A 24023-nucleotide genomic window follows, 5' to 3' on the forward strand; every position below is an offset into this window, starting at 1 on the left:
TCTCAGATGACCTCACCATAGTTTCCGCCCCGTCCAGCATTGCCTGTCTTACACAGTTCTCGATAGGAACTTTACCCATTGGTTCATCGGGCAAATTCCTACCTCGGTGGTTCCCGACAGCCAATACAAGTTGCCTACGCTCCTTTTCTCATTCGGTGTCAGTTTTTGTAGGCTGTGCCAATAAGGAATTGCAGGGTGATCATTGACCAATTGGCACGTTAGTCAACCACAGTCTCCTCAGCGATTGGTTGGTGATAGAATTGTTAACCTCAGCAGGGCGGACTCATGAGCGCCTAGGTTTGACATTGTTGTTGTAACTAGAGAAATTACTTTATCGCTGGGGTCCTGTTTTGGATTTATTCATTTGACTTGCATCCTCTGAAAATCCCTGAAGTTATCTACAACTAGTCTTCATAAAGTTACGGATTCCACGGAGATTTTTTTTCACTATGTATTACCATTATGGGACGATAATAGACATATCTCCGAGGCCGCTCAAGGTAAGCAGACATGGGTGCACTCCATTGACGATTGCTTGAGCCTTTGCTCAACGAAGTTTAGCTTAGCTAGCCAGTTAGCATATAAGGTTTGTTCGTTTATATAAACATGAGTGGTGCGTCACAGCGGTGGCAAAACTACACCGCCAGGTTACATTGTAATCAGTCGTATTACATTCATTTTGGGAATTGTTAGGATGGGGTCTTGCTGAAATGCTTTGGAATTCCATCGCCTTGCCCAGTATAAAGTGGACAAGTTGGGGGCACGAGAGAAAATTACGGCTGTAAATTGAATGAGTTGCTATTGGTACCGATAAATCCGTTGTCAGGAATGTTTAAATAAGTCTGCGATATACATGGACTTTAAAACTTTTGGGAATATTTTATACATGAACGCAAACAACTGAAGGAACACAGGCAGTATGAACCGCCGAGCAGCCCCGGAAAACCAAACAAGGTAGCACTAAGCTACCTTCGCTACGCTAGTAGCTTACACAGTAACAACGTTTGGATGATTGGCTAGTTCGTTAGCTTGCTAGCTATATAGCCAGACTGGTACGGTACACGATATAGACCCAAGCTACAAAGGAATATAACGTATGTTATTTATTATTCGACATTCTGGCTTTAAAATGGTATGGCTTGCTCGCTTGCATGGTCCAAAACCATTAAGCTATTCACCTAGTATCACTAGCTAGCTAACGTAACGCGTAGTTGCTAGCTAGTTATGCAAACAGATTTGTGTAGGACTAAATTTAATTGGTGACACCTGAGTGAGGAGACCGTTCTACAGTACTTGGTAAAATAGTCTAGCTAGTCATAGAATGTAAAGTATATGCATGGCTCTCTTTAAGCTAAGGCTACGATTATTGTGTATCAATGCCATTAACACTACAATGAGAGGGTAGCGTTACACTTTGCTTTGAATTATTCAGCTAGTTCCTTTTAACAAAGTCTTTTGTTTGCTGGGAGTCCAGTACAGGCAGCCAAATCAACAGAAAGTAGGACACAAATAATGTTCTCTGATTTGGCTTTCTGTATCTGACTAATGCAAGTGTTTCTTTCCCTATACTGCATAGGCAACTACTCTACAACCTGTAAAATCACAAGCCTTATTTCGTAGCAAATTCACGTGATGATTTGTGCTATACTTAATTATAAAGATAAATATTGAGACCAATACTGGTATGTTGCCAAGCATTTCTCTGTCACTGTGCCTCATTAATGTTATCAGTGTTGACAGTATGCGGTTCTCTTTTGTAAACATTGTGGAATGTGGCTGGAGGTTTTAGCCATGTTGTGGGAGGATAAAATACATTGAGCCCTCCTTCCTCATTCCAATGACATTGCAGGTTTTTTTTTTGGATTCAAAATACAAAATCGAACTGTAAGTTGGAGAGTTCTCCGGTGAGCGGGCTCTGCAAGGGCGTGAGTTCAGGTTTGCACTGTCAGACCGTGTTATGCAAGTGCCCAGCTCTACCAGGAACACATTAATGCATTAGAGCAGAACACCTCAGGCTGTCTCTGAAGGTGCGTTTTGCACGTCTCTGTGATATTCAGATTCAAGAGTATCCAAAGGCACTGAGTGGCAGTCCAAACGAAGGAAACACATGTAGGCTAATGCTAAAATACAGTTAGGCTAGGCCCACTATTCTGCAGCCAGGACTATATTCCTATTTGTAATAGGTCTATGTTTAAAGATAAACAGCAGCATCAACAAGTTGTCTAACTCCAGAGGTAGTAAATTACCCAGATACAGATGTGGGTGACACTGATATCACCATTATTTATGCGTAACACGGGTTACAGATAACACATTTGGAGATTCTGGAACCTTCGCTAGTTTGTCTCCAGCTTGGTGTCAATCATAGTTGCGATAGTTCCTCGCAAAGTTGTCATTTTTCTCAAAATTAAAATGATCTTATCTAGCTTGACACAATTTACACATAACTACAGCCTAGCCTTTATACCACCATCAAGATATAGGCTAGGTGTTGTGTTGAGTGTATCATACTGTAGGCTTGACAGTGTCAAGACTGTGTTTTATTGTGTTCTTGTCACCCAACTCCACCCCTCTGGGGTTTTATCCAGTTGATCTGCTATGGTCATCATGGTGTGGGTGAATATTGTATTTCACTGAGCTTCCCTGCTGCCTCAGCAACACAGAGGAGATGGGCTCCCCCTAACAGCTGTTGGATAAGCGTGTGCATGTGCGCCTTCCAAGTATCCTGTATCAGTTTCTTGGGCCAAACCCATTTGCTGTGGAGCTTTTCCTGTTTGATCCGTCACTGCTAATAATCAGATTCATAAGAAAATTGAGATTTGTTTTGCTTGTATAGCACATGGTGGAATCGAGCCAACCCTGAAGTTTCCTGTTCTAGGCCTCCTAATAGATTTGGATCAAGTAGGGGTCCATCAATACTGGACACTAAGGATAATACATGCACAGTTCCAGTTACTTCAATCATCGATTAAACAAGGCTTATTCCCAATATTTTTTTGCCAAAACACATTTAGCCTGGTTCTTGGTTCAAGTGAATCAGGACAATTATGCATCAAGTGCCCAGAACGTAAGGTTTGAGAATCCTTTGGGCAATGGGAGAAGTCTATGCACCCCTGTTATCCCTGTCTGCTGGAGCACCCAACACATCTCATACCAGAATGGAACAGATGTGCTTTTAACCCTTGTGTTATCTTCGGGTCATTCTGACCCATCAGTCATTGTGACCCACCGTCGTATTGCGACAGATTTACCGCATACAAAGACAAAGTGAAGCATTTTCTTTTAACCGTTGGGCTGTCTCAGACCCCCCACATTGCAAAGGTTAAAAGAAAATTATTTTAATTTGTTTTTGTATTGGGTAAAATTGGGTAAACACAACGATGGTTCGTTATGAACCTTTGGGTCATGTGACCCGAAGGCAGCACAAGGGTTAATGAGAAAATGCCCCCAGTCCTCATGATTCCTCCACAGAGCGGATCAATAGGAAGCTTGTCTCCGAGAGCCTGTGCTCCAGACAGCGACTCATAAAAAACCCCTGTTGAGCTCCACCTCCCTGGCATGGCTGGATGCCTGCCAGCCTTGTGACCCAGCAGCCAGAGCCCAGGGCTGTTTGTGTCAGGGTGGAGAGGCCCAGTAGCCAAGCATCACTGATCACACCCTACCTTTGTGTTAGAGCGGCTACAGGGCTCTGTAGTGTAAAGTTCTCTAAAGGGGGACTACTGTGATGTGTTGTTGTAACCAGTTTTCCTATTAACCACTAGCTGTGTTGATTTTGTTAAGAACATATTTATTACAAGGTCCACTTGTTTTTGGTTGGATTATGATAGATAGATTAATGATAGATTTAAGCGACTGATCTTTCATATTTTAAACATTAGCCTCCCATAAACAGGACAATGAGGCGTTTTTAGAAAGGGAGTGTATGGGTACAGGGTGTCCATGTCAACAGCAGGACAAACCACAGTCTGACGGGCCTGGCTCCCAGAGCACACGAGTCACTGCCTCCTCGTTCTTCCTACACTGTGCCAACGCTGTCCCTGCTACTCTCACCTGTAAATCCAGAACAGAGGGGCAGTAATTCTGTACGCATCTGATGGGAGCCTTTCACCCGGGATGATGTCACAGAGTTTGACGAAAAGCCGTCCTACTGCACTGGCTGCCAGTCCTGCAGCACATGGGGATTCACATGCACTCTGGCCTGCCTCGGCTTATGCTCCTTCAGCCACTGACTTTAGCCTAGCCACAAGCCGTGCTGACGTTTGGTTGGCCTGTCACATGACAAATGATGTTACAGGCTGCATGTTTGTTTTTCGGTGGGGGGCTGTTTAATCAAATGGCTGGGAAATTGAATGGGTCACACAGAATGTGTTCAATGCTGAACACCATTGTGAAGGTATGTAGTACCGTCCTGCAGTAGCCAGTTGAGAGTAGGAGAGTTTGAGGCAACAATAAATTCCCCTAGTGTTTCATCTATGTCAATAAAATTAACGTGGCAGAACCCTTTTAGGTTCTGTGGCTTTATCTCAGGGCAGTGACAATGTATGAAGTTCACTGCTTTCAAGGGTGGTTGGGTGGTTGCCCATGTCAATTTACATTTTATTAATTTAGTAGACGCTAAATACATGTGATTAATTTAGCAGACGCGTGAAATCAATATCACAGAGTTTAGGCTGTCAGTTTTCCGGAATACTGAAACCAAGGCAAACCGTTCATTGATCTAGTGAAACCGGTCTGTCAGCTATCTCACATCTCTCTGTACAAAAACGCACAACACGTTGAGATTCAGCACAAAATACGGCAAAGTGGGATCACAAAGCACACAGACGAACGGGAGGATCAGTCGGGACCGTACGCTGTTGGCTGCCACCGTGGCACCCCGCAGCAGTCTCCAAACAGCTATAAGTGGCTGTTAATTAGCACTGCTTGAGTGGAGACTACTGGTTTTGACTCCAGAGACAGGCCCAGGGCACATACAGTTAGGTCCATAAATATTTGGACATTGACACAATTTTCATCATTTTGGCTCTGTATACCACCACAATGGATTTGAAATGAAACAATCAAGATGTGCTTTAAGTGCAGACTTTCAGCTTTAATTTCTGGGTATTTACATCCAAATTAGGTGAACGGTGTAGGAATTACAATACATTTTATATGTGGCCCCCCCCTTTTTAAGGGACCAAAAGTAATTGGACAATTGGCTGCTCAGCTGTTCCATGGCCAGGTGTATGTTATTCCCTCATGGGAGTTCGTTATTTCATTGACAAGGAGCAGATAAAAGGTCTAGAGTTCATTTCAAGTATGGTATTTGTGTTTGGAATCTGTTGCTGTCAACTCTCAATATGAAGTCCAAAGAGCTGTCACCATCAGTGAAGCAAGCCATCGTTAGGCTGAAAAATCAAAACCTATCAGAGAGATAGCAAAAACATTAGGTGTGGCTCAATCAACTGTTTGGTACATTCTTAAAAAGAAAGAACGCACTGGTGAGCTCAGCAACACCAAAAGACCCGGAAGACCACGGAAAACAACTGTGGTGGATGACAGAAGAATTCTTTCCCTGGTGAAGAAAAACCCCTTCACAACAGTTGGCCAGATCAAGAACACTCTCCAGGAGGTAGGCGTATCTGTGTCAAAGTCAAAAATTAAGAGAAGACTTCACCAGAGTAAATACAGAGGGTTCACCACAAGATGTAAACCATTGGTGAGTCTCAAAAACAGGAAGACCAGATTAGAGTTTGCCAAAAAACATCTAAAAGACCCTGTACAGTTCTGGAACAACATCCTATGGACAGATGAGACCAAGATCAACTTGTACCTGAATGATGGGAAGAGAAGAGTATGGAGAAGGGAAAGAACTGCTCATGATCCAAAGCATGCCACCTCATCAGTGAAGCATGGTGGAGGTAGTGTTATGGCGTGGGCATGTATGGCTGCCAATGGAACTGGTTCCCTTGTATTTATCGATGATGTGACTGCTGACAAAAGCAGTAGGATGAATTCTGAAGTGTTTCGGGCAATATTATCTGCTCAGATTCAGCCAAATGCTTCAGAACTCATAGGACGGCGCTTCACAGTGCAGATGGACAATGACCCGAAGCATACTGCGAAAGCAACCAAAGAGTTTAAGGCAAAGAAGTGGAATGTTCTGCAATGGCCAAGTCAATCACCTGACCTAAATCCAATTGAGCATGCATTTCACTTGCTAAAGACAAAACTGAAGGGAAAATGCCCCAAGAACAAGCAGGAACTGAAGACAGTTGCAGTAGAGGCCTGGCAGAGCATCACCAGGGACGAAACCCAGCGTCTGGTGATGTCTATGGGTTCCAGACTTCAGGCTGTCATTGACTGCAAAGGATTTGCAACCAAGTATTAAAAGTGACAATTAGATTTATGATTATGTTAGTTTGTCCAATTATTTTTGGTCTCTTAAAAAGGGGGGGGCCACATATAAAATGTGTTGTAATTCCTACACCGTTCACCTGATTTGGATGTAAATACCCTTAAATTAAAGCTGAAAGTCTGCACTTAAAGCACATCTTGATTGTTTCATTTCAAATCCATTGTGGTGGTATACAGAGCCAAAATGATGAAAATTGTGTCAATGTCCAAATATTTATGGACCTAACTGTAGCATGAACCTCTGAGGCCAGGCTGTGTGCACGTTTAGTAGTGACTGACATGGTACTGACAGGAGAAGAGAGGAAATATCCCTTGTCGCCAGCAGTATTAGAAACCGAGCGGTCGTTTGTCTGACGAAGATCCGAGAGTCGGATGTCATCCGCTGCTCGTGCTTTTCGATCGCTTGTCTTCTGTTGATGGTGCAGGGTTTTGATGTCCTTTCCCCTTAAATCTTGTTTCGTGTAACATTTAAACTGTTTCTAGGTTTTCCCTAATATTCTTTAATTCCTTTGACTGTCTCTTACTGTGAGATAGAAAGTGGATATTTTCAAGTTGGGTCCAATGATGAGCCAAGCGTAGGCTATGTTCTAAGTAAGAATCATGACATGAGCCCTCAGCTGTCTTTATGTCAATCAGAAGTCTGCTGAATGGGAATGGAGTGGCGTGGTGTCTTTAGTTCATGATTAACATAAGCTATTTTTAGGCTGTGAAAAAGGTTCTAATTATGGGATGCATGCAGATAAGGTGGTGAACGTGTAGTCTTCCTATTGCTATACTAACATAGTTCATCAACACATCCCACTTATTTATATATATATATATATATATATATTAGATAGGAACATGCTAAACAAGACATTTAGTCTTTGGTTTAGCCTTAGCCGTATCTTGTTTAACTGAAGCCTTTTGGGAAGTGAGAAAACAAGAGTTTTGGCTGTCAGATTGCCCTCTAAATGTTCTAGAGCCAGCAGAAAAGGTGTGTGCTAGTGTAAAGAAGTGTAAGAGCGGCAGGGATTTGAATGATGACTGGACAGTTTGAGCCCCTGTTCCAAGAGTGGGACTTCTCAAGAGAAGAGATTGCAGTTTTTGGAAATAATTTGACAAACTTTGATGGTGGTCACTATGTGCTTTAATCTCATTCTAGTACAACATAGACTTGTGTAAAATGAAATTTGGACTAATAGCCCTTAAGGAGTCGTTTTATGGTTCTCTTCAGTAATTCAGGAAATGTTTTCCAGCATTCACTTCAGCGAGTTTTATTGATTTTCCTTCAGTGTCCTACTCTCTAGAATATCCCATGACCTGAGGAAATGAGCAAACTCCAATTAGATGTAATGACCCCTGAGCTGGAAGCCATTGAAAATGTGAGACCTTGCTTTGTATCCGCCATGCTAACCTTCCAACGAAATGGACGAAACATCGATAAAACCATTAGCAACACAGCAGTTTACTAGCAGATCAAGTGTAATGGCTAAGAAGCTGCGGACACACATAGAGGTGGGCAGTGCAGGCTCCTATGTAAACCCTGTGCTATGTAAAGTGCTATGTAAACCCTGGGCCTGCTCTGCAGTAGTCCTCTCCTAGCCTGAGTGGGGGGGGGGCTGTTCCTCAATGCTGATGCGATGCTTATCGTATGCTTGGGCATTATGCAACCTCCCCCTCCCTTCAAAAGCATGGTGCCCTGACGTGATGCGCCTGTGAAGGCGAGAATACAGGCAAAAAAAAAAAAGCCGTACTTCCAGATCTTCTGTCACAAACTTGTTTTTCCTTCCCCGTTGGGTGTGCGCCAGGCTATGACTTTGAGATCCCATTGAGTGTACACTGGATCAGTGTTTTTGACCGTACAACATTGTCAGTGTTTTTGACCGTACAACATTGTCATGCTGCGAGGCTTGCAGAATTCACACGCCTTACACAAATCCCATCCTGTGTTCGCAATGCCACATTCTGCCTCTGTTCCGTTATGCTCAGCATAACCTTGGATCATGATGTTCCCTTTTTATCTTGTGCCGGGCTTTGTTCCAGCGACTAGGCTACGTAACACACCTTCAGCGGCGCTGAGCTATTCTGCAGTGCTGACATACAAGATCACCAGAAGACAGTTCCGCACAGCCGAGTTGCAGCGAAACCCGGCGAGAACTGGGTTAAGGTTTGAACTCCCATCCTTCCGCCTGCAGACACGGCGCCCAGCCTTCTCCGTTGCAGCTCTGAGCTTATGCAAGAGCCAGTGTGTGGGAGCTCCCTCAGAAACCCGATGACGGCACACTGCAGCACAGAAAGGTGAAGGACGATGCCTCTCGCCACACCTTTTAGCTTGACCTCTTCTAGCTGGCCAGCGCTCGGATCATCCTTGATTTCTTTCTCTTCTAATCCTATCTCACACTGAGCCCTTCGAGAAACGCCGCCTTCTTAGAGAGACCTACAAGTTAGGCATTCACTGGAACAGCATGTCTTCCTACGTCTAGGGTTACCTTTTAAAGGATTGCAATGAGGTCAAAGGATTGTAATGGGCATGATTCACCATGTTTCTAGGCCTAGGCGTACACTGGAAATTGAACCTGATTACTCTGCTTGTGGCTGGGCCGAACATCCAAACCCATCTTTCCCTCAATTGAGACGACTGATAGATGTAGTCAGTAATAGGCCCATCATACTACAAGTCTACAATTGGTCCTGTTTAGATGGTTCGTCTTTAACAGGGGTTAGGCCTATGTTATTATTCATATCACTTTACAACCTTGGCAGTGTTGCACACTGAGATCATTGGAAGTGTTTTTTTAGCCTGTGTGATTACACAAAAATAGAACTGACACGTGGGTAATCCATCAACTTCACCTGAGCATGAAAGGTAAACAGAAAAACTCAAATGTCCAGCCCGCTGGAGGCTTAATGAAGGTTGGAATGCTGTGATGTCACTCATGAATCACAGCGTACAGACTGACGACCCTAAATCTAAAAAAAATTATTCCTCAAGCAAAGCCAAGCGGTATCCTCTTCTACCCTCAGACCCTTGTTGCCGTCTCTGCCGACTGTGGAACGAGCCTCGTGTTTCCCGTTATGTGACTAAGTGGATCCAAAATACACGAGTCCCAGTCAACTCCCCAACCGAAAAGGGGAATTAAGGCCCGCTCCTGAAGTGTCTCGGTATCAAAAGGATCAACGGGCAATGGACAGTGTAGGCTCGTCCCTGGACTGAAACTGTGCCCGATGGCAGCTATGGACAGTGAAGTTGGAAGTAAAAGCCTTCTCCGAAGATCACATCTAGATGTTGTTTGAACCTACTTGAGAGTTTAGGCTATTTCACGTCGAGGCACTGTGCCTACAGAGACGTGACAAAGCAGTTGTCATGGTTTTTCCCCACGCATGTTGTCTGAGGTTAGGGGCTCTATCTGGAGGGCATACTCGGGATCAAGGCTCTTTATTGAACAACATCAATAAAAACATGGTACCCTTTGACAAGTTTCACTTACATGTTAGATTCAGTCTATTTACTTAGAGAGATCTTTAATCAAATAAATGGAATTGTTAATGGTGGACAAACAAAATATTGATTTAGCATGACATTCATACAATTTTTCTTCCATTTGACAGACCAACTTCAAAAGCTAGGCTACTGTACAAGTAGTCTTTCCACTTCATCATAATAAAAATCCTATCTTTCTTAGGTCGGTTGGACTTCATTAATCATGACGCTAAAGCAATGTCTCCCCTAGCCTGTTCGGATTCTGCTTTAAACACTTACCTAGTTATATATATTTGCACAGGTTCCTCATCTCTTAACCGTTAGAAATCACCTCGGAGCTCTGCGCATTTTAACTGAGAGTATGTCTGAGCCTACCCTCCCTGTCCTATGAAGCTATCCATCATGCTGGCTACAGCGACCTGGCCAGGCCTTTGTGACCTCCCCAAGTCTGCCTCAGTGATCCGGGTCTCCACTCTCAGGCTCAGCTCGGCTCAGCACCCACGTGTTGTCAGCAGCGCTCTTATTACGTAACTCCCTCCTGTTAGACAAAAGCCTGGCCGGCCAAAGCACAAATCAGTGGCAACTTTCCCCCGGCAGCGGGGGCTAGGCTGTTATGTCGGTCAGGCGGTAACCCACAGGTGTCTGTCTCCCGGAACATAAACATTCAACAGCCGTCTCTTAACTTGTTTTAACCTCCTAGAATGTGACATTGCTGGAAACATTGAGAAAGGTCACTCCAGCCTTTGCGGATCTAGAGGCAGCTGGAAGACCAGTTTTCAATTTCGGGAAAAACGAGAAACAATATGGTAGACTTTAGGGGGGGGGGCATTTGTCTCTTGTAAAGCAGCTTCAGGAATGGATGCCATTCAAGCTGCGTCAGAGGCTGAGTAGGTCTCCAGGAATGGCTGAAGTTAGAGGCTGTGCATAACATAGCATAAGCCTTTCTTTCATTCTTTGTTTGTTTGGGTACATTCTGTCCACCGACCACGGTGCCGTCACGCACGCTAGGTCCGTCTTTTCTTTTATGTGTTGTTTGTTGATGCGTCATTTCTGGCAAGCCGTTCTCCTTTTTAGTTTTTTATTGGCGAAGTCTAGTAACGGTGTCGGTCACACTAATCCGCCCGTAAAATTACCTTTTTACGAGATGTCATAAATTTAACACAAGAAGGGGCTTTGCATAAGCGCGAGGACGTTTAACTTCATCCGTTAGAGTAAGCGCAAACCTGCCAGGCAGAAGTAGCTCGTCCACTGGTGTTTTTCATTGCAGAACATGGGTCAACAAAGACGATACTCCTTTTGAAGAATTCAGTGACTGCTGTCCACGAGTCACTGCTAGAACCGTGTACTCTTTAAATGATTACACACAGCAAGAGGGCCCTGCAGTGTAAGCCCTTTCTGTTGACTCACTTTGGAAAGAGGGCACTGGAAACCATGTTGAGAAAGCCCCTTTGTGTTTGAGCCTTCTCTCCTGCCTGCCCTCCTGTGTGTTTTTTAGAGTGAGACGGGTAGAGGGAGGGCGCAAGCGAGAAAGAAAGGGGGAGAGAGAGGGAGGTGTTGGGGATAGAGCTCATGACTCACCACCATGCACAGTGGTGAAGAGTTCAGAGTCAAAACTGAGGCTGGAACAATGCTGTGGGTAGTGATCTTAGACTGGAGGTGAGGTACAAAAAGATTTGGATAATGCAACACATTTCATCAATACTCCTTTTGGATCAGACCCAGAAGGGCAGCATTTGGACAGTGGCTTCAGTTCGGCCTAAGCATTAGCCTGGTAGCTATCTCAAGAGCATTACAATTCATGTGTGGGCTTGTTTGATTATTTCCACACCTTCTTTTAACAGCCCCGTGGCCAACCCCTGATGACTACTGTCCCGGTGTGGTCATCACTGATACGCCTATTCGTCGAAACGTATGGTCGTTGCCATGGTAACGCAGCCTTTTTAAGGAACCAAGCTTCCAGTGAACTGTGATTGCCTTGTGCCTATTGGCTGTTGGAGATGCACTGTCAAAACCACTGCCATCTTTGGTGACGGACTCTATCCCCTGTCGTTGTTGAAGCCTACCAGGCCCTCGGCGTTCTAACTCATTAATCGGTGACTTTTGTGTGCACCACTGTATTTTAAAGAGTGCACTGCGAGTGAGTCATGTGAAGTCGAATGGAATAATATTTTTTCTCAAGCCTATTTTGGGTTTTTCCACTGTAGCTCACGGATGTCTATTTTCAAATTGTCGGTGCATGCCATTCAAAAGCCTTCTAATTGTGGAATTGTTGTGAATTAGGTAATCATGTAACACAGGACTCTATTCCAGCATTCAGTCATTTCACCCTCATTTGCTGCCATGTGCATAGCTACATGGTTGTGTTTGCTGCTATGTTGGTTAACTGCTGTAACATGAACGAGGCTAACTGGAAACAAAATAAAACATAACAAGTGCTGCAGAACTACACCCCGTTTTTTTTTCTACGTATACATTTTTTAACTACCTGATGCATTAACACTTTTGGGATTCCAGATCATAAAACTGGAACAGGGAATCTTTCATTCACCAAAATGTGAGGTTTAATTGGTACCATAATATGGGTAGGCTACTCTCCAAATGAATGTGCTGTTTCAAAGGCATGAGTTGCAGGCCTACCCTGCGTCAGTGCCGCAGGCCTACCCTGCGTCAGTGCCGCAGGCCTACCCTGCGTCAGTGCCGCAGGCCTACCCTGCGTCAGTGCCGCAGGCCTACCCTGCGTCAGTGCCGCAGGCCTACCCTGCGTCAGTGCCGCAGGCCTACCCTGCGTCAGTGGGAGGTCAGCTTACCGTTTGCCTATCTTGTGCACTGTTTGTTTTTAAATGCAATACAGAGTATGTGCCTGAAAAGCAAAGTAAACAATAACAGAACAACTAGGAAGAAACGATAAAAATGTTCAAGCAAAACGCCTGAAGCAGGTACCGAATGTTACAGAAACAAATAACAAACTAGAAGAAAGGCAGATAAGGTTTATGCATGTGTTTGCATGTGTAAAAACAGAATCATGTTTTTGTCTTTCTCCAGGCGTGGCTGGTCTTGTGGTAACACAAGGTGACGAACCACCACCAGCACCACTCCCCCCCCCCCCCCCCTTCCCCTCCGACCTTGAGCACCTGTGGTCTTGTAGGGGAAGGCAGTTCCCCTAGATATTTCTCCTGACCTAATGCCCCCCCGCCGCCCCGTAAATTCATGATCACATGACCTTGGATATGGACGCAGTCCTGTCCGACTTTGTCCGTTCCACTGGAGCTGAACCGGGACTGGCAAGAGACCTACTAGAGGGTAAGTTGCAAAGCATTCTGGGACCAGATAGTCAACTCCCACTTAAATGCCTCTGGTTTTATAGGCATCTGCTAGTAGTAAAGAGAAGTAATTTGAATACCCATCTAGAAGGGGTTGTTACAGGGCTATGACATATGGTCACAACCAGATTATATAGTAGCCAGAATATCCCTAGCTCTTGTTGCTTAGTAGCAAGTATGCTACAGATAAGAATATGCATACACACTTCGATGCAAAGAAGTGAGCCAATACATTCGAAATTCTGATATGTATATAAATTCTGACCCAAGCAATGGAGGGTTCCAGCCCCCTTTACATAAGATAGCAATTCCGATGGGTCTGTGGTAAATATTTAACCTCATTTAAAGTGTGTTGAGCAGAGCCACAGAATTTGTTTTGACACTTTCCCGTCAGATGGGGTTGGTTAAGTCTGACACAGTGCTGTTGTCGTCTCTGTCTGCAGGCAAGAACTGGGACCTCACCGCTGCCCTCAGTGACTTTGAACAGCTGCGACAGGTGCATGCTGGGAACCTGTCGTACTCATTCGCAGAGGAGAGGTTGTACCCCACCCCCACGGACAAAGAAATGGCGAGGGTGGGGCGGCCGCTTCTCCACCGCCAGGATGAGGTGGTGCAAGGTGAGACCTCTGGCAAGTGTTTGTTTACTTATTTATTTACTTGTTTGTTTATTCCCGTGTATGTACTTGCCACCACCTCTGCGCCTATGGCATGGGGTACCTCTTCCATTTCCTTGTGTGCTTTACCAATTTACAATCCTTGAATCTAATATGAAATCGAACTAGGCGTTAACTTGTTGCCCTCCCTCACGCGCGCTCTTCCTCCCGAATGTAACCTTCAGTTTCTCTCCCCTCCCTCCGTCCGCCGCGCAGCCACAGAGAAGCGTCTGTCGCGGGGAATCTCCCACGCCAGCTCCACCATCGTGTCCCTGGCGCGCTCGCACGTCTCCAGCACGGGCGTCGTGGGCGGCGTGGGCAGCAGCAGCGAGCCCCTCCTGGACACGCCGCTGTGCACCTTCCAGCTGCCCGACCTCACCGTGTACCGCGACGACTTCCGCGGCTTCATCGAGCGGGACCTCATCGAGCAGTCCATGATGGTGGCCCTGGAGCACGCGGGTTAGCGGCCCTCCACGCTCCTCACATATCTGATCCATCTTTCATTGTGTGATGTTGTGTATACTATATTGTAACATCGTCTAGTTTGAGCATGGACAGGTTAAGTACAGATTACAAACGGCAGCTATTTGCTCCTTGTGTGATGTCAGGTCGTCTAAATTGGTGGACACGTGTGGGGCCCAACTGTCAGAGCCTCTTGCCGCTAGCGACAAGCGGAGATGGGAACTGTCTGTTACACGCAGCTTCTCTGGGTGAGTATCACTGCTTCTGAAAGGGAGAGTCAAAGACCCACAAGCCCTCACTTCTGTACCGTTTGTAATGAGTACATTGTCCTCAGCCCAGTAAGCCTCTGACTAATTGCAGGTCAAACAACGACAAAGAGACTAAACGAAACCGCAGTTTTCCTCTAATGAGGCTTAGCCTATTAAAATTAATTCAAATGAGGCGTGAGCTTGTAGTGTTGTACTGTAACTTTGGATGGAATATGCCCAAATGCTGAACACTGGAGTTGTAGTTAAGCATTTGACTGCAGCTCCCAGGTTCAACTCTCCCCCCGTACGTCGATTAGGATAAAAGTATCTGCTAAATGACTACCTAAAATCCCACGTAGACACAACAGCTTTGAGCGACGTTTTCTCCACACCCCCTGGCAGTGCGATGAGCTCCGTTTCTGTTTGCCGCAGGTATGTGGGGCTTCCACGATCGCGACCTGATGCTGAGGAAATCTCTGTACGCGCTGATGGACCACGGCCAAGAGAGGGAGTCCCTCAGGCGCAGGTGGAGGTGGCAGCAGACTCAACAAAACAAGGAGGTGGGTGCAGATACTGAGGCAAGATTGGTTTTACCACTATGCACTTCATAAGATAAACAGCCATGACCCTGTCATAGCTATTTCTGTATCACAGCGTTTTTATAACTGAAACAATGCTGCATATTTATTGGGGGTGGGAATCTTTTGGTACCTTTCGATTCGATTAAAAATCGATTCACGATTTGTCAGAGATTTTTTTTATTGAAAAAATAAATAATATATAATTCAGTAAAAAACATACATTTGTGAATCGATCTGAATCGCTAGCAGACTGAATCGCGATTCAAATGTGAATCTATTTTTTCCCCCCACCCCTAATATTTATGTGCGTGTCCGTCCACAGTCTGGCCTGGTGTACACCGAGGAGGAGTGGCAGAAGGAGTGGAACGAGCTGCTAAAGCTGGCGTCCAGCGAGCCCAGGATACACTACAGCACCAACGGCACCAATGGGTAACTGACCACAACAACCGGTCTGACCTCGTTCATGACCGAAAAACTGAACCGTTTCCTCTGTCGCTCTTAGGGCCGAGTCGTCGTCGGAGGAGCCGGTGTACGAGAGTCTGGAGGAGTTCCACGTGTTTGTCCTGGCTCACGTGCTGCGGAGGCCGATCGTGGTGGTGGCTGACACCATGCTCCGGGACTCTGGAGGAGAGGGTGAGACCAGCTCAGTGCTGCTGATGGAACTGTTGTAGAATGGTGGAGACAACAGTTAGACGGTGCCGTGCACGTCAGGGATTGGCGAAAGGGATTTTTTGGGTCCTGAATGATTGCTAAAACAGAATACTATGCCTCAACAGCTTACCAGGCTCAATTGTCATCCCAGTTGTTTTGCTCTAATAATATTGGTCATTACATTTGAATCAAAATGTCTTTGTTCTTATTACCATTGCTGTAGAGTGTAGATGATAAAACACAATTGCTCAAACCTACAAAGCTTCTTTTTTTTTCGTTGGCAAAACGTTGACACGCACACACGCACGCACACACGCACACACGCACGCACACACACACACACACATCAATTTTCGAAATGGAATTTCGCCGTCCTGTCTCGAGAGATTCCATTCCATATATACGACGGTGTGGATTTCATAAGTCTTCCGTTTGTCCTCAGCGTTCGCACCCATCCCATTCGGGGGCATCTATCTGCCCCTGGAGGTCCCTGCTGCGAAGTGTCATCGCTCTCCCCTGGTCCTGGCGTACGACCAGGCCCACTTCTCCGCCCTGGTCTCCATGGAGCAGAAAGATGGCACCAAAGAGCAAGGTAATATCGATGGCGTCGTTCATCACTGTACACCTGCTATTTTTGATCCCGTCACACCTAGCTATTGCGTATTACTGCCTGCCAACTCCTCCACAAGATGTTATATCTCACTCACTTGGAATTTAAATATTGTGACACTGTTTTCTCCCCCCCCCCCTCGAGTGTTACGGATGACTGCATGGGAATGTTGTATCTAGAATGCTTTGAGAGAACACTGTCAAGCTTACTGATTGATTCTTCCTCCGACCCCTCTAGTGGTGATCCCGCTGACTGACTCGGAGCACAAGATGCTACCGGTGCACTTTGCTGTGGACCCTGGGAAGGACTGGGAGTGGGGCAAAGATGACACGGACAATGTGATGTTGGCAAGGTAGGATCACTGTGAGGCTTTTTACAGTGTCCTTGTAAGGCACCCCTCCATGAGTTATTCTATGCGAAACCCTCTAATGCACGCAGGCCTAAAGGGACCTGGCACCAGTGTTCAAGGATTGACCCCTGCTCCAGATTAATGTCCGGTAGCAGCGAGAGTGAGGATTGGCACTAAATGCCTGCTATGAATGGAGTTCAGCGGGGAGTACGGAAATAGCAAAGGAATAAAAATAGCTGGATATTCCACTGGATTAAGATGCCTCTTTATTCTTTTTTTTCTTTTTTTAACAGTGGATATTGTTTTTTTACGAAAATATTTCGAATGAATTCTCTTTGTCCTTGATGAGAAAGCTTATAGTACACTTTGTCACTTAGGAAATGGACAGCAAAGTGAACATCAATTATTGCATTCACACATTCTTTACCGGCATTTGAGGAAAAACTTGGAAATAAAGTCTTGATTGAACTTTGACCCCCACTTTCTCTTTTCTACAGTGTGACCCTGTCCCTGGAGGCCAAGCTCCAGCTGTTACACAGCTACATGACTGTCACCTGGCTGCCCCTACCTTGTGAGGTACAGGTGACATTCTCTAAACCCTTGTTTGCAGAACAGTATGTCTCTCTTATTTGGCACAGCTTGTTCTTCGCAAACCTGTCAACACAGTTTGAAGTCAGTCAGTGAATGTCTGCTCTGCTATCACATTCTTTGTCTTCTAAAAACACTTCTTTAACCAAATAACACCATTTATCCAGTTATTATTAGTAGCCGGGGAACAGGGCTTTTGCGTATACTGAGAAGTGGGTCTACGACACCAACTTTATGATACCTAGATAGCCTCGTAGGTTCTAAAAGACCGGCATGCCGTTGCAAGTTACAGTGGATGTAAAAATTACCTGTTCAGAAATATTGACTTAAGATAAGCTACTCTTCACCTATGGCTACCTAACCCTGTTTTTCAGTTAGGCAGTTGGTACATAGGTCCCTTTTTTATCAGTTCAGTTCTGGCTGTGAAAACAAACCGCCCCATGTTGCATAGGCTGTTAAACGACGTCATTCCAACACAGTTTCAATGGTCCTCTTGTGTATCAAAATCGAATTATTATGAATTAGAAAGGATAACAAGTCCATGGTAATTTCTCAGTAAACCTCAAGTGAGCGAAAGCAATAAAGGAAGCCCTGTTTTTCCTCAGAAAGTAATTTTCTTCGTCAAAGCCTGCGTCAATAGAAAACATTACTGTGGTGTTAACCTAATTTAGGTTCTTAGTGTTCACAATTATGGGCCTTGGCAAAGAGGGTCATTATATAACTGCTTATTGTAGGAGATGGTAAAGATTCATTCCATCATTCCTTCTAGGTCACTCCCATTTCACAATATAGCATAGCCTTCCAAACCCCTCGTCTTTTAAATGAATCACCTAGCCTACTTACCGCACCCGTACACTCCCTCAACCGATCCGTGTTTGTGTCCCCCAAGCAGGCACCCCTGGCGCAGCCCGAGTCGCCGACTGCCTCTGCAGGGGAAGACGCCCGCACCCCCCCTGACTCCGGAGAGTCAGACAAGGAGTCGGTGAGCAGCAGCTCCAACGGCAACGGGGACGCGACCACAGCGGGGGCGGCGAGCGGCGGCGGGAGCTCGGCCAAGAACAGCTCCTCCTCGTCCAGCTCGTCCAGCAACAGCTCGGCGGGGACCCTGACCGGCGGCAAGGACAAGAGCAAGAAGGACAAGGACAAGGAGAAGGACAAGAAGAGGGCCGACTCGGTGGCCAACAAACTGGGCAGCTTTGGCAAGAACCTGGGTAACAAGCTGAAGAGGAACGTGGGCGGGCTGATGACGGGGAAGAACGCGGGGGCGGGCGGGGCCAAGCCGGAGGCGGGAGGGGAGAAGAAGAAGGGCTCGCTGAGGGGGCGGAAGGGAAGCAAGGACGGCTCGCCGTCGGCCCAGGCCTCCGAGGACTCCGGGAAGGGTTCGCCCTCGTCGGGCAGCGAGCGCCTGAACGGGACGGGCGGCAGCAGCTGCAGCAGCAGCGGGAGCAGCGAGAGCGACCCGTACAAGTACAGCGCCGACGTCAAGGCCAGCCTGGCCATCCTGCGGGCCGCCATGCAGGGTGAGAGGAAGTTCATCTTCGCCGGACAGCTCACCACCAGCAACCGGCAGCCCTTCCAGGAGGAGATGATCCAGCGGTACCTGGCGGACGCCGAGGAGCGCTTCCGGGCCGAACAGGAGCAGCAGAGGAGAGACACGGAGCGAAAGGGCGTGCCCAACGGCCTCCCGCAGCCCAAGAAGGAGAGCGGCGGTGGCGAACTGAGCTACCGGCCGTACGAGGCCAAGGAGGAGCCGCCCGAGAGCTCTCCGCCCACCTTCAACCACCTCAAGTCGTCCTCCTTCAACCCCTCCATGTACTCGGGCGTGGTGCCAATCCCTCGGCCCTCGTTCATGGAGCAGGCGCCCGGCCCGGCCCCCCTCACGCAGCACCTCCACATGCACGGCTACATGGAGACGCGGCGGCAGCTAGCCGGCGGCTCTCCGGCCTCGTCCTACCCCGGCCTTCCTTCCTACGCCACCCTCCCTCGCCACTGCCCCCTGGCGCATGGGCCGCCCCACCCCCACTACAACCCCTCGCCGGCCCCGGCCTCCCTCAGCCCGTCGCGCCTCAACTCGTCCTCCTTCGCCCCCTCGTACCCTCCGGAACTCGACCCCCCGGACTACCCCACCTCGGAGCCCACAGCTGGCGGATACAGCAACGGCTTCCGGGAAGTGCGCCCCAGCCTGGACAGTCGCGGGCCTCCCCCGGTCAGGCACTACTCCCTGGGCAGCGCCGGCGGGCTGGCTAGCTTGCAGTCCAGCCGGTGCCGGACACCCAGCTGCACCTACTACGGACACCCCGAGACGGGCAACTACTGCTCCTACTGCTACCGCGAGGAGCTGAAGAGGAGGGAGACCGATCCAGCCATCCACAGGTTCTGAAGCGGAACTGGCTTTTGCGCACTGCAAGGCGTTCGGGATAGGTCGACCTCCTAACGAACCACACAGAGCACGGCTCTACCTTACCCTTTTTTTTTAAGGGCCTCCCTTCCTGTCGGGAAGGCGACATTGGAGCGCAATGGATGGGCGCTCGGCACAACAAGAGAGATTGGGATGGGTGGATGGAAGTGGGAACCGTTTCGCCTGCTGAGGCGATGGGACTAACTGCACTTCTGTTACATTTTTGCTGTGGCTCTTATGCGGGCGCTGGGTTTGTGTGCGTGCGTGTTTGTGAACAGCAGGCTCTCCCCCGCTTTGTCCCCCTATTTGCCTTGCAACTGTCTCCTTCTGCTGGAGAGAATGTAAATGGCAGGCAATACACATGTTCTGACAAAAAAAACAACACACTAACGCAGACACGGAAATACACTTAAGCAAGCACAACCCAAAACTGCTTGAATATCTCCGGTTGTTTGTGGAAAATTCCGATTTCGCTCTTTACTTTTATTGCTGTTTTAACATTTGAAGGCCCCTTCACCCCATCAGATCTTAGCCATCTGATATTGCTGTTATCAGGCACCCATGGCATGTGTTCCCTGGGAAACTACGGGGAGGTACGTTCATAAGATGATGCGTTCAAGGAATTACGTCATTACGCATCCGTATAATGCAAGCTGAATCTGTTATTGTAAGTATGTCAAAGTTCTGTGGGCTGCTATGGTGCTACTGTTCCAGAGTACAAGAGATGGAACTCAACAAATCCCGCTCTTGTAATTTGCTGTCCATTTTCTGGTTGGGTAGACTTGATGGCGTCCCGATAACATTTCGCTGTCATAAATCGATTATAAACTGATTTATTTTGGTTTACTCTCCTGGTACCGTAAAATAAAACTAACCTGGTGGCATGCTCTGGTCAGTATTGTTTGAAACTTAACTTGTAGTATTCGCTATGGTTGTTGGAATTTTACTGTTCCTCGCTTGTCTTCCTCATTTTATAGTCACGCAGAGTAGTTATTTCAATTTGGGATTCTCAAAACCCCATTTCAAGAACACACTCTCATACTGTAACAGTTATTCTGAAATCGTTATTTATTAAAAATACTAACTCCTCAAGTCTTTGACTAAGAAGGTTTGAGGGACCCGAACTCTCGTGTATCATATTTATTGGAAGGTTAATGCTACAGGTAGTACTTTGTGAAGAGCTAAGATTGTACCCCCTCCTCCCCCTCCAGCTTATGAAAAAATATTCACCACATCAAGAACTAGAAAAATTGAAACATTTAAAGTACATGTATAGTATGGATGGTCACACCCAGGTCCAAGAGAAGTCCCAGTACCAAGGGGATCATGACTGGCCCTATGCTTGACCTCTCTTCTGCACAAATTCAAGCACTTTCCTAATGTCCAGCGACATTGTGTTACCGTATTTGAAGGTATCTGACTGTTACGTTGTCCTTAGGTCTCGTCAGAACTCTAGACACTGCCTCCTCTACCTGCCTGAGCGCAGATGGGCGGGGGCGCTTTTTCGACTACTTCTGTCCGATGGGGTATAGCTGCATACCAGTGTCTAACTCGATTTCCTAGTTGCCTTTTCAATCTCTGTCCTTGTGGCATTACAATCTTGTTTTGTAAATTTTACAAGAAGACGTCAAGTATACAGTACTTGTTTTTGCTGCAGTCCCCCCCCCCCCTCTTCCATTAAACTCTACATTTTGTTGCACAGTCATGCATTGTACGTTGCTATGGCATGTTGTTGTTGCCATTATGGACAGAGAATCTCAAGGTGACTAAAACTAGACATTTTCTTTGAAGAAGAAACGTAATGCATTGATATGATGTGAGGGATGTAGACGAGTTTAACTAATATTCCTATTCATTATCACTAAGCACATGAATGAGATGTGCATAATTTGGATGTTTGGCATGAGATAATTTAGCAATATATTACTAAAGAGCCATGAGAAGAAAAAAGGTTCAGTGAACAAAACAATAGAGGTAAAGATCCTTCTCTTCCTGACTGTATTTTCTGAGTTAACTGAGAGCAGTCATTTCACTTAAAGCACAAGAGAATTTCTGTATGCAATTCACTGCCTTGCCCAATAGATGGCACCCTTTTATTTGTCATTATTGCAGGACATGTATTGCCCTACTTAACCAAAATAAATTGAGGGAGATTCATCAATTGTTAAGACAACAATATATACTAATTTCTGAAGTAATTAGTCTTTCTATGTTTAGCCATGGAGATGAGGGATTTTTGCTGTACATTTGAGGTAACATTCTCTTGAGGTACATCAAGCAAACAATTTAAAACAAAGTATCTGACCAACCCTTGTAGGGTAACTGTCTATAAGAAGGAATGCCCACTGAAATAGAACCAACCATTCCCCTTAATGACATTATGCTAAAACCCAAACAATGCTGTGTGTGTGTGTGTTTGAGTGTGTTTGAGTGTGTTTGAGTGTGCTTGAGTGTGTTGGTGCGCTTATGTTTTATGAAACTTTTTGCAAAAAAGCATTGCAGCTCCAATAAGGCACAAGTAACAGTCGTTTCCAGTAGAATGGCGACGGCTGACACTTAAGAATGCGTGCGCTCAGCCCTCCCCTTTGTATGTACCAGCACCACACGCTCGCATCAACGGAACGCTATGGCTAATAAGAAACACCTTGAACATTGAGCTTGAAGAGACTGCAACATGTTTTGTATTTAATGAGAGGACAATGAGAGGTTGTATAAATATGTTTCAAGTTATTTTTGTAAACCCAATGTTTTACAGTGTTTTTTAAGATGAGAATGTCGGCTATATTGATAGGCACTACAAAAAGATTGGACGAGATGCTCTCAACTGAGTTTGGGATGCAGTCAGTATTTATCTGAGACGTTTAAGCCTGTCAAAGGTTATCCCAAGCAAGCCTGTTAAAATCGAAGGTTTCTCGTTAGCAAACTACTTTCCTCATTGCTGACCTGAAGTTATGATTTGAGAGTATATATTTATAGTAAGATTTTTTCAGAAGTTTCATTTTGGAATGTTTAGTTGATCATTTTTAGGATGTTCTTTCGTACGTGACTAATTGTCTAGCAGACCGGCTTTTAATTGTTTGTGTTTTTTACGTTTTGTTTACTTTTTTCCTTTCAGATCGCCACCAATTTGAGCTATGCTAAGACTTTAATACAAGACTTGATTGCTGGTGTATGCAACCTATGCTCTTGCTCCAACCTTTCCCCTGGGAATTGGTATGCCTGCGAATTTGTTACAAAAAGCCCAGTATTTTTTGTACATTTCTCTCATTTCGATGGACAGATTTGTCATCGTCAACAATATTTACATGGGATACTTAAGTTGCATGGGACTGGAACTGTTGCATGTAAATGGCAAATCAATTTAAACAAATTTGTGCATTACTTTTGAGCTGATTTCAGGCTGTCTTGGTTTTCGGATCTTTGTGTGTGTGCGTGTTAGGAAAGGAGAGCCCAGGCTGTGTGACAGTGCAATCTGGATGGAAAGAACATCTGATTTTACGTTATATTTTTTGCACCGTTTGAATAAATGTATTTCAACAACGCTATTGCTATCTCTTTCTTTGAACAGGTTTGATTTTCATGTTATGTCTATGTCTCTCTTCTTTTCAAGGATGAATGTAAAATAATCAATCGCCTTTACTTGGTAAGTGGGTATAATGTTAAGAGGTGAAAGCAGAGGATGTAATTGAACTCGGATCACCACAATAGAGCTACCTTTTGTCGTGAACACAATTCCAACAGTATATCATGTGGCTGTAATGTTAGATGAGAAGGGAAAAGCTGTTGATATATGAGTAAGAATAAAATCATTTCTATATCCATATTTGACAAATTATGCATTTCTAGTCTATTGCAAATGTGCTGTTTTTGAATTTGGGTGCATTGCCATCACCTTAAGAACCCAAACAAGACGTAATACTTGTCGAACATACGGCTTACAGGAACTGAAAGCTTTAAAAATAGTCTGAACAAAATACTATGGCAAATTACCTTTGCATAAATGACAGACCAACTCTTAATTCAGATGATTCAAAAGCCAGTGTCTGGGGCTGTTTTATGTATTCGAGAAATTGGAGCCCCTTATGTAATATTGAACAGTTTCCCATGTGGTAAAAAATCCAGACCTCTTTCTATTATAGTTCACAAGGACATTGTCTCCCCACCTGTGCACAGGGACAAACTGTACCTCAGGACCATCCAGGACCATTCTTTTTTTCTCATGGGAAGACATTTCTACCTTATTTTTAACCAATATATTTGTGGAACACTTTTTACAGTTTAGATTTGATGACAAAGCAGCC

At 45.7% G+C, this 24023-nt stretch overlaps 1 protein-coding gene across 3 annotated transcripts; it reads left to right on the top strand.

Moving 5' to 3' along the window:
- The first annotated feature begins 287 nt into the window (after window positions 1–287).
- Window positions 288–23267, top strand: otud7b (OTU deubiquitinase 7B). 3 transcript variants are annotated; one of them, XM_062465429.1, is made up of 12 exons: window positions 288–500; window positions 12905–13162; window positions 13626–13811; window positions 14052–14294; window positions 14444–14545; window positions 14978–15105; window positions 15449–15555; window positions 15629–15759; window positions 16220–16369; window positions 16625–16739; window positions 17234–17312; window positions 18214–23267. In XM_062465429.1, the coding sequence occupies exons 2-12, from the start codon at window positions 13078–13080 to the stop codon at window positions 19702–19704; spliced, it is 2817 nt and encodes a 938-aa protein (XP_062321413.1). In that variant the 5' UTR covers window positions 288–500; window positions 12905–13077; the 3' UTR covers window positions 19705–23267. The 3 variants fall into 3 exon arrangements, with proteins under 3 accessions (XP_062321413.1, XP_062321414.1, XP_062321415.1); XM_062465430.1 differs by having other exon boundaries at window positions 18217–23267; XM_062465431.1 differs by having other exon boundaries at window positions 13626–13799.
- The last annotated feature ends 756 nt before the right edge of the window (window positions 23268–24023 follow it).

Source organism: Osmerus eperlanus, chromosome 7, assembly GCF_963692335.1.
Source record: "Osmerus eperlanus chromosome 7, fOsmEpe2.1, whole genome shotgun sequence".
NCBI lineage: Eukaryota > Metazoa > Chordata > Actinopteri > Osmeriformes > Osmeridae > Osmerus > Osmerus eperlanus.

Bases quoted from the DNA above. Each gene is read 5' to 3' on its own strand.
- otud7b (XM_062465429.1), top strand. From the start codon at position 13,078: ATGACCTTGGATATGGACGCAGTCCTGTCCGACTTTGTCCGTTCCACT. The intron at 14,295-14,443 runs GTTAGCGGCCCT...GTGTGATGTCAG, and splicing joins GGTGGCCCTGGAGCACGCGG to GTCGTCTAAATTGGTGGACA. The intron at 15,556-15,628 runs GTAACTGACCAC...TGTCGCTCTTAG, and splicing joins AGCACCAACGGCACCAATGG to GGCCGAGTCGTCGTCGGAGG.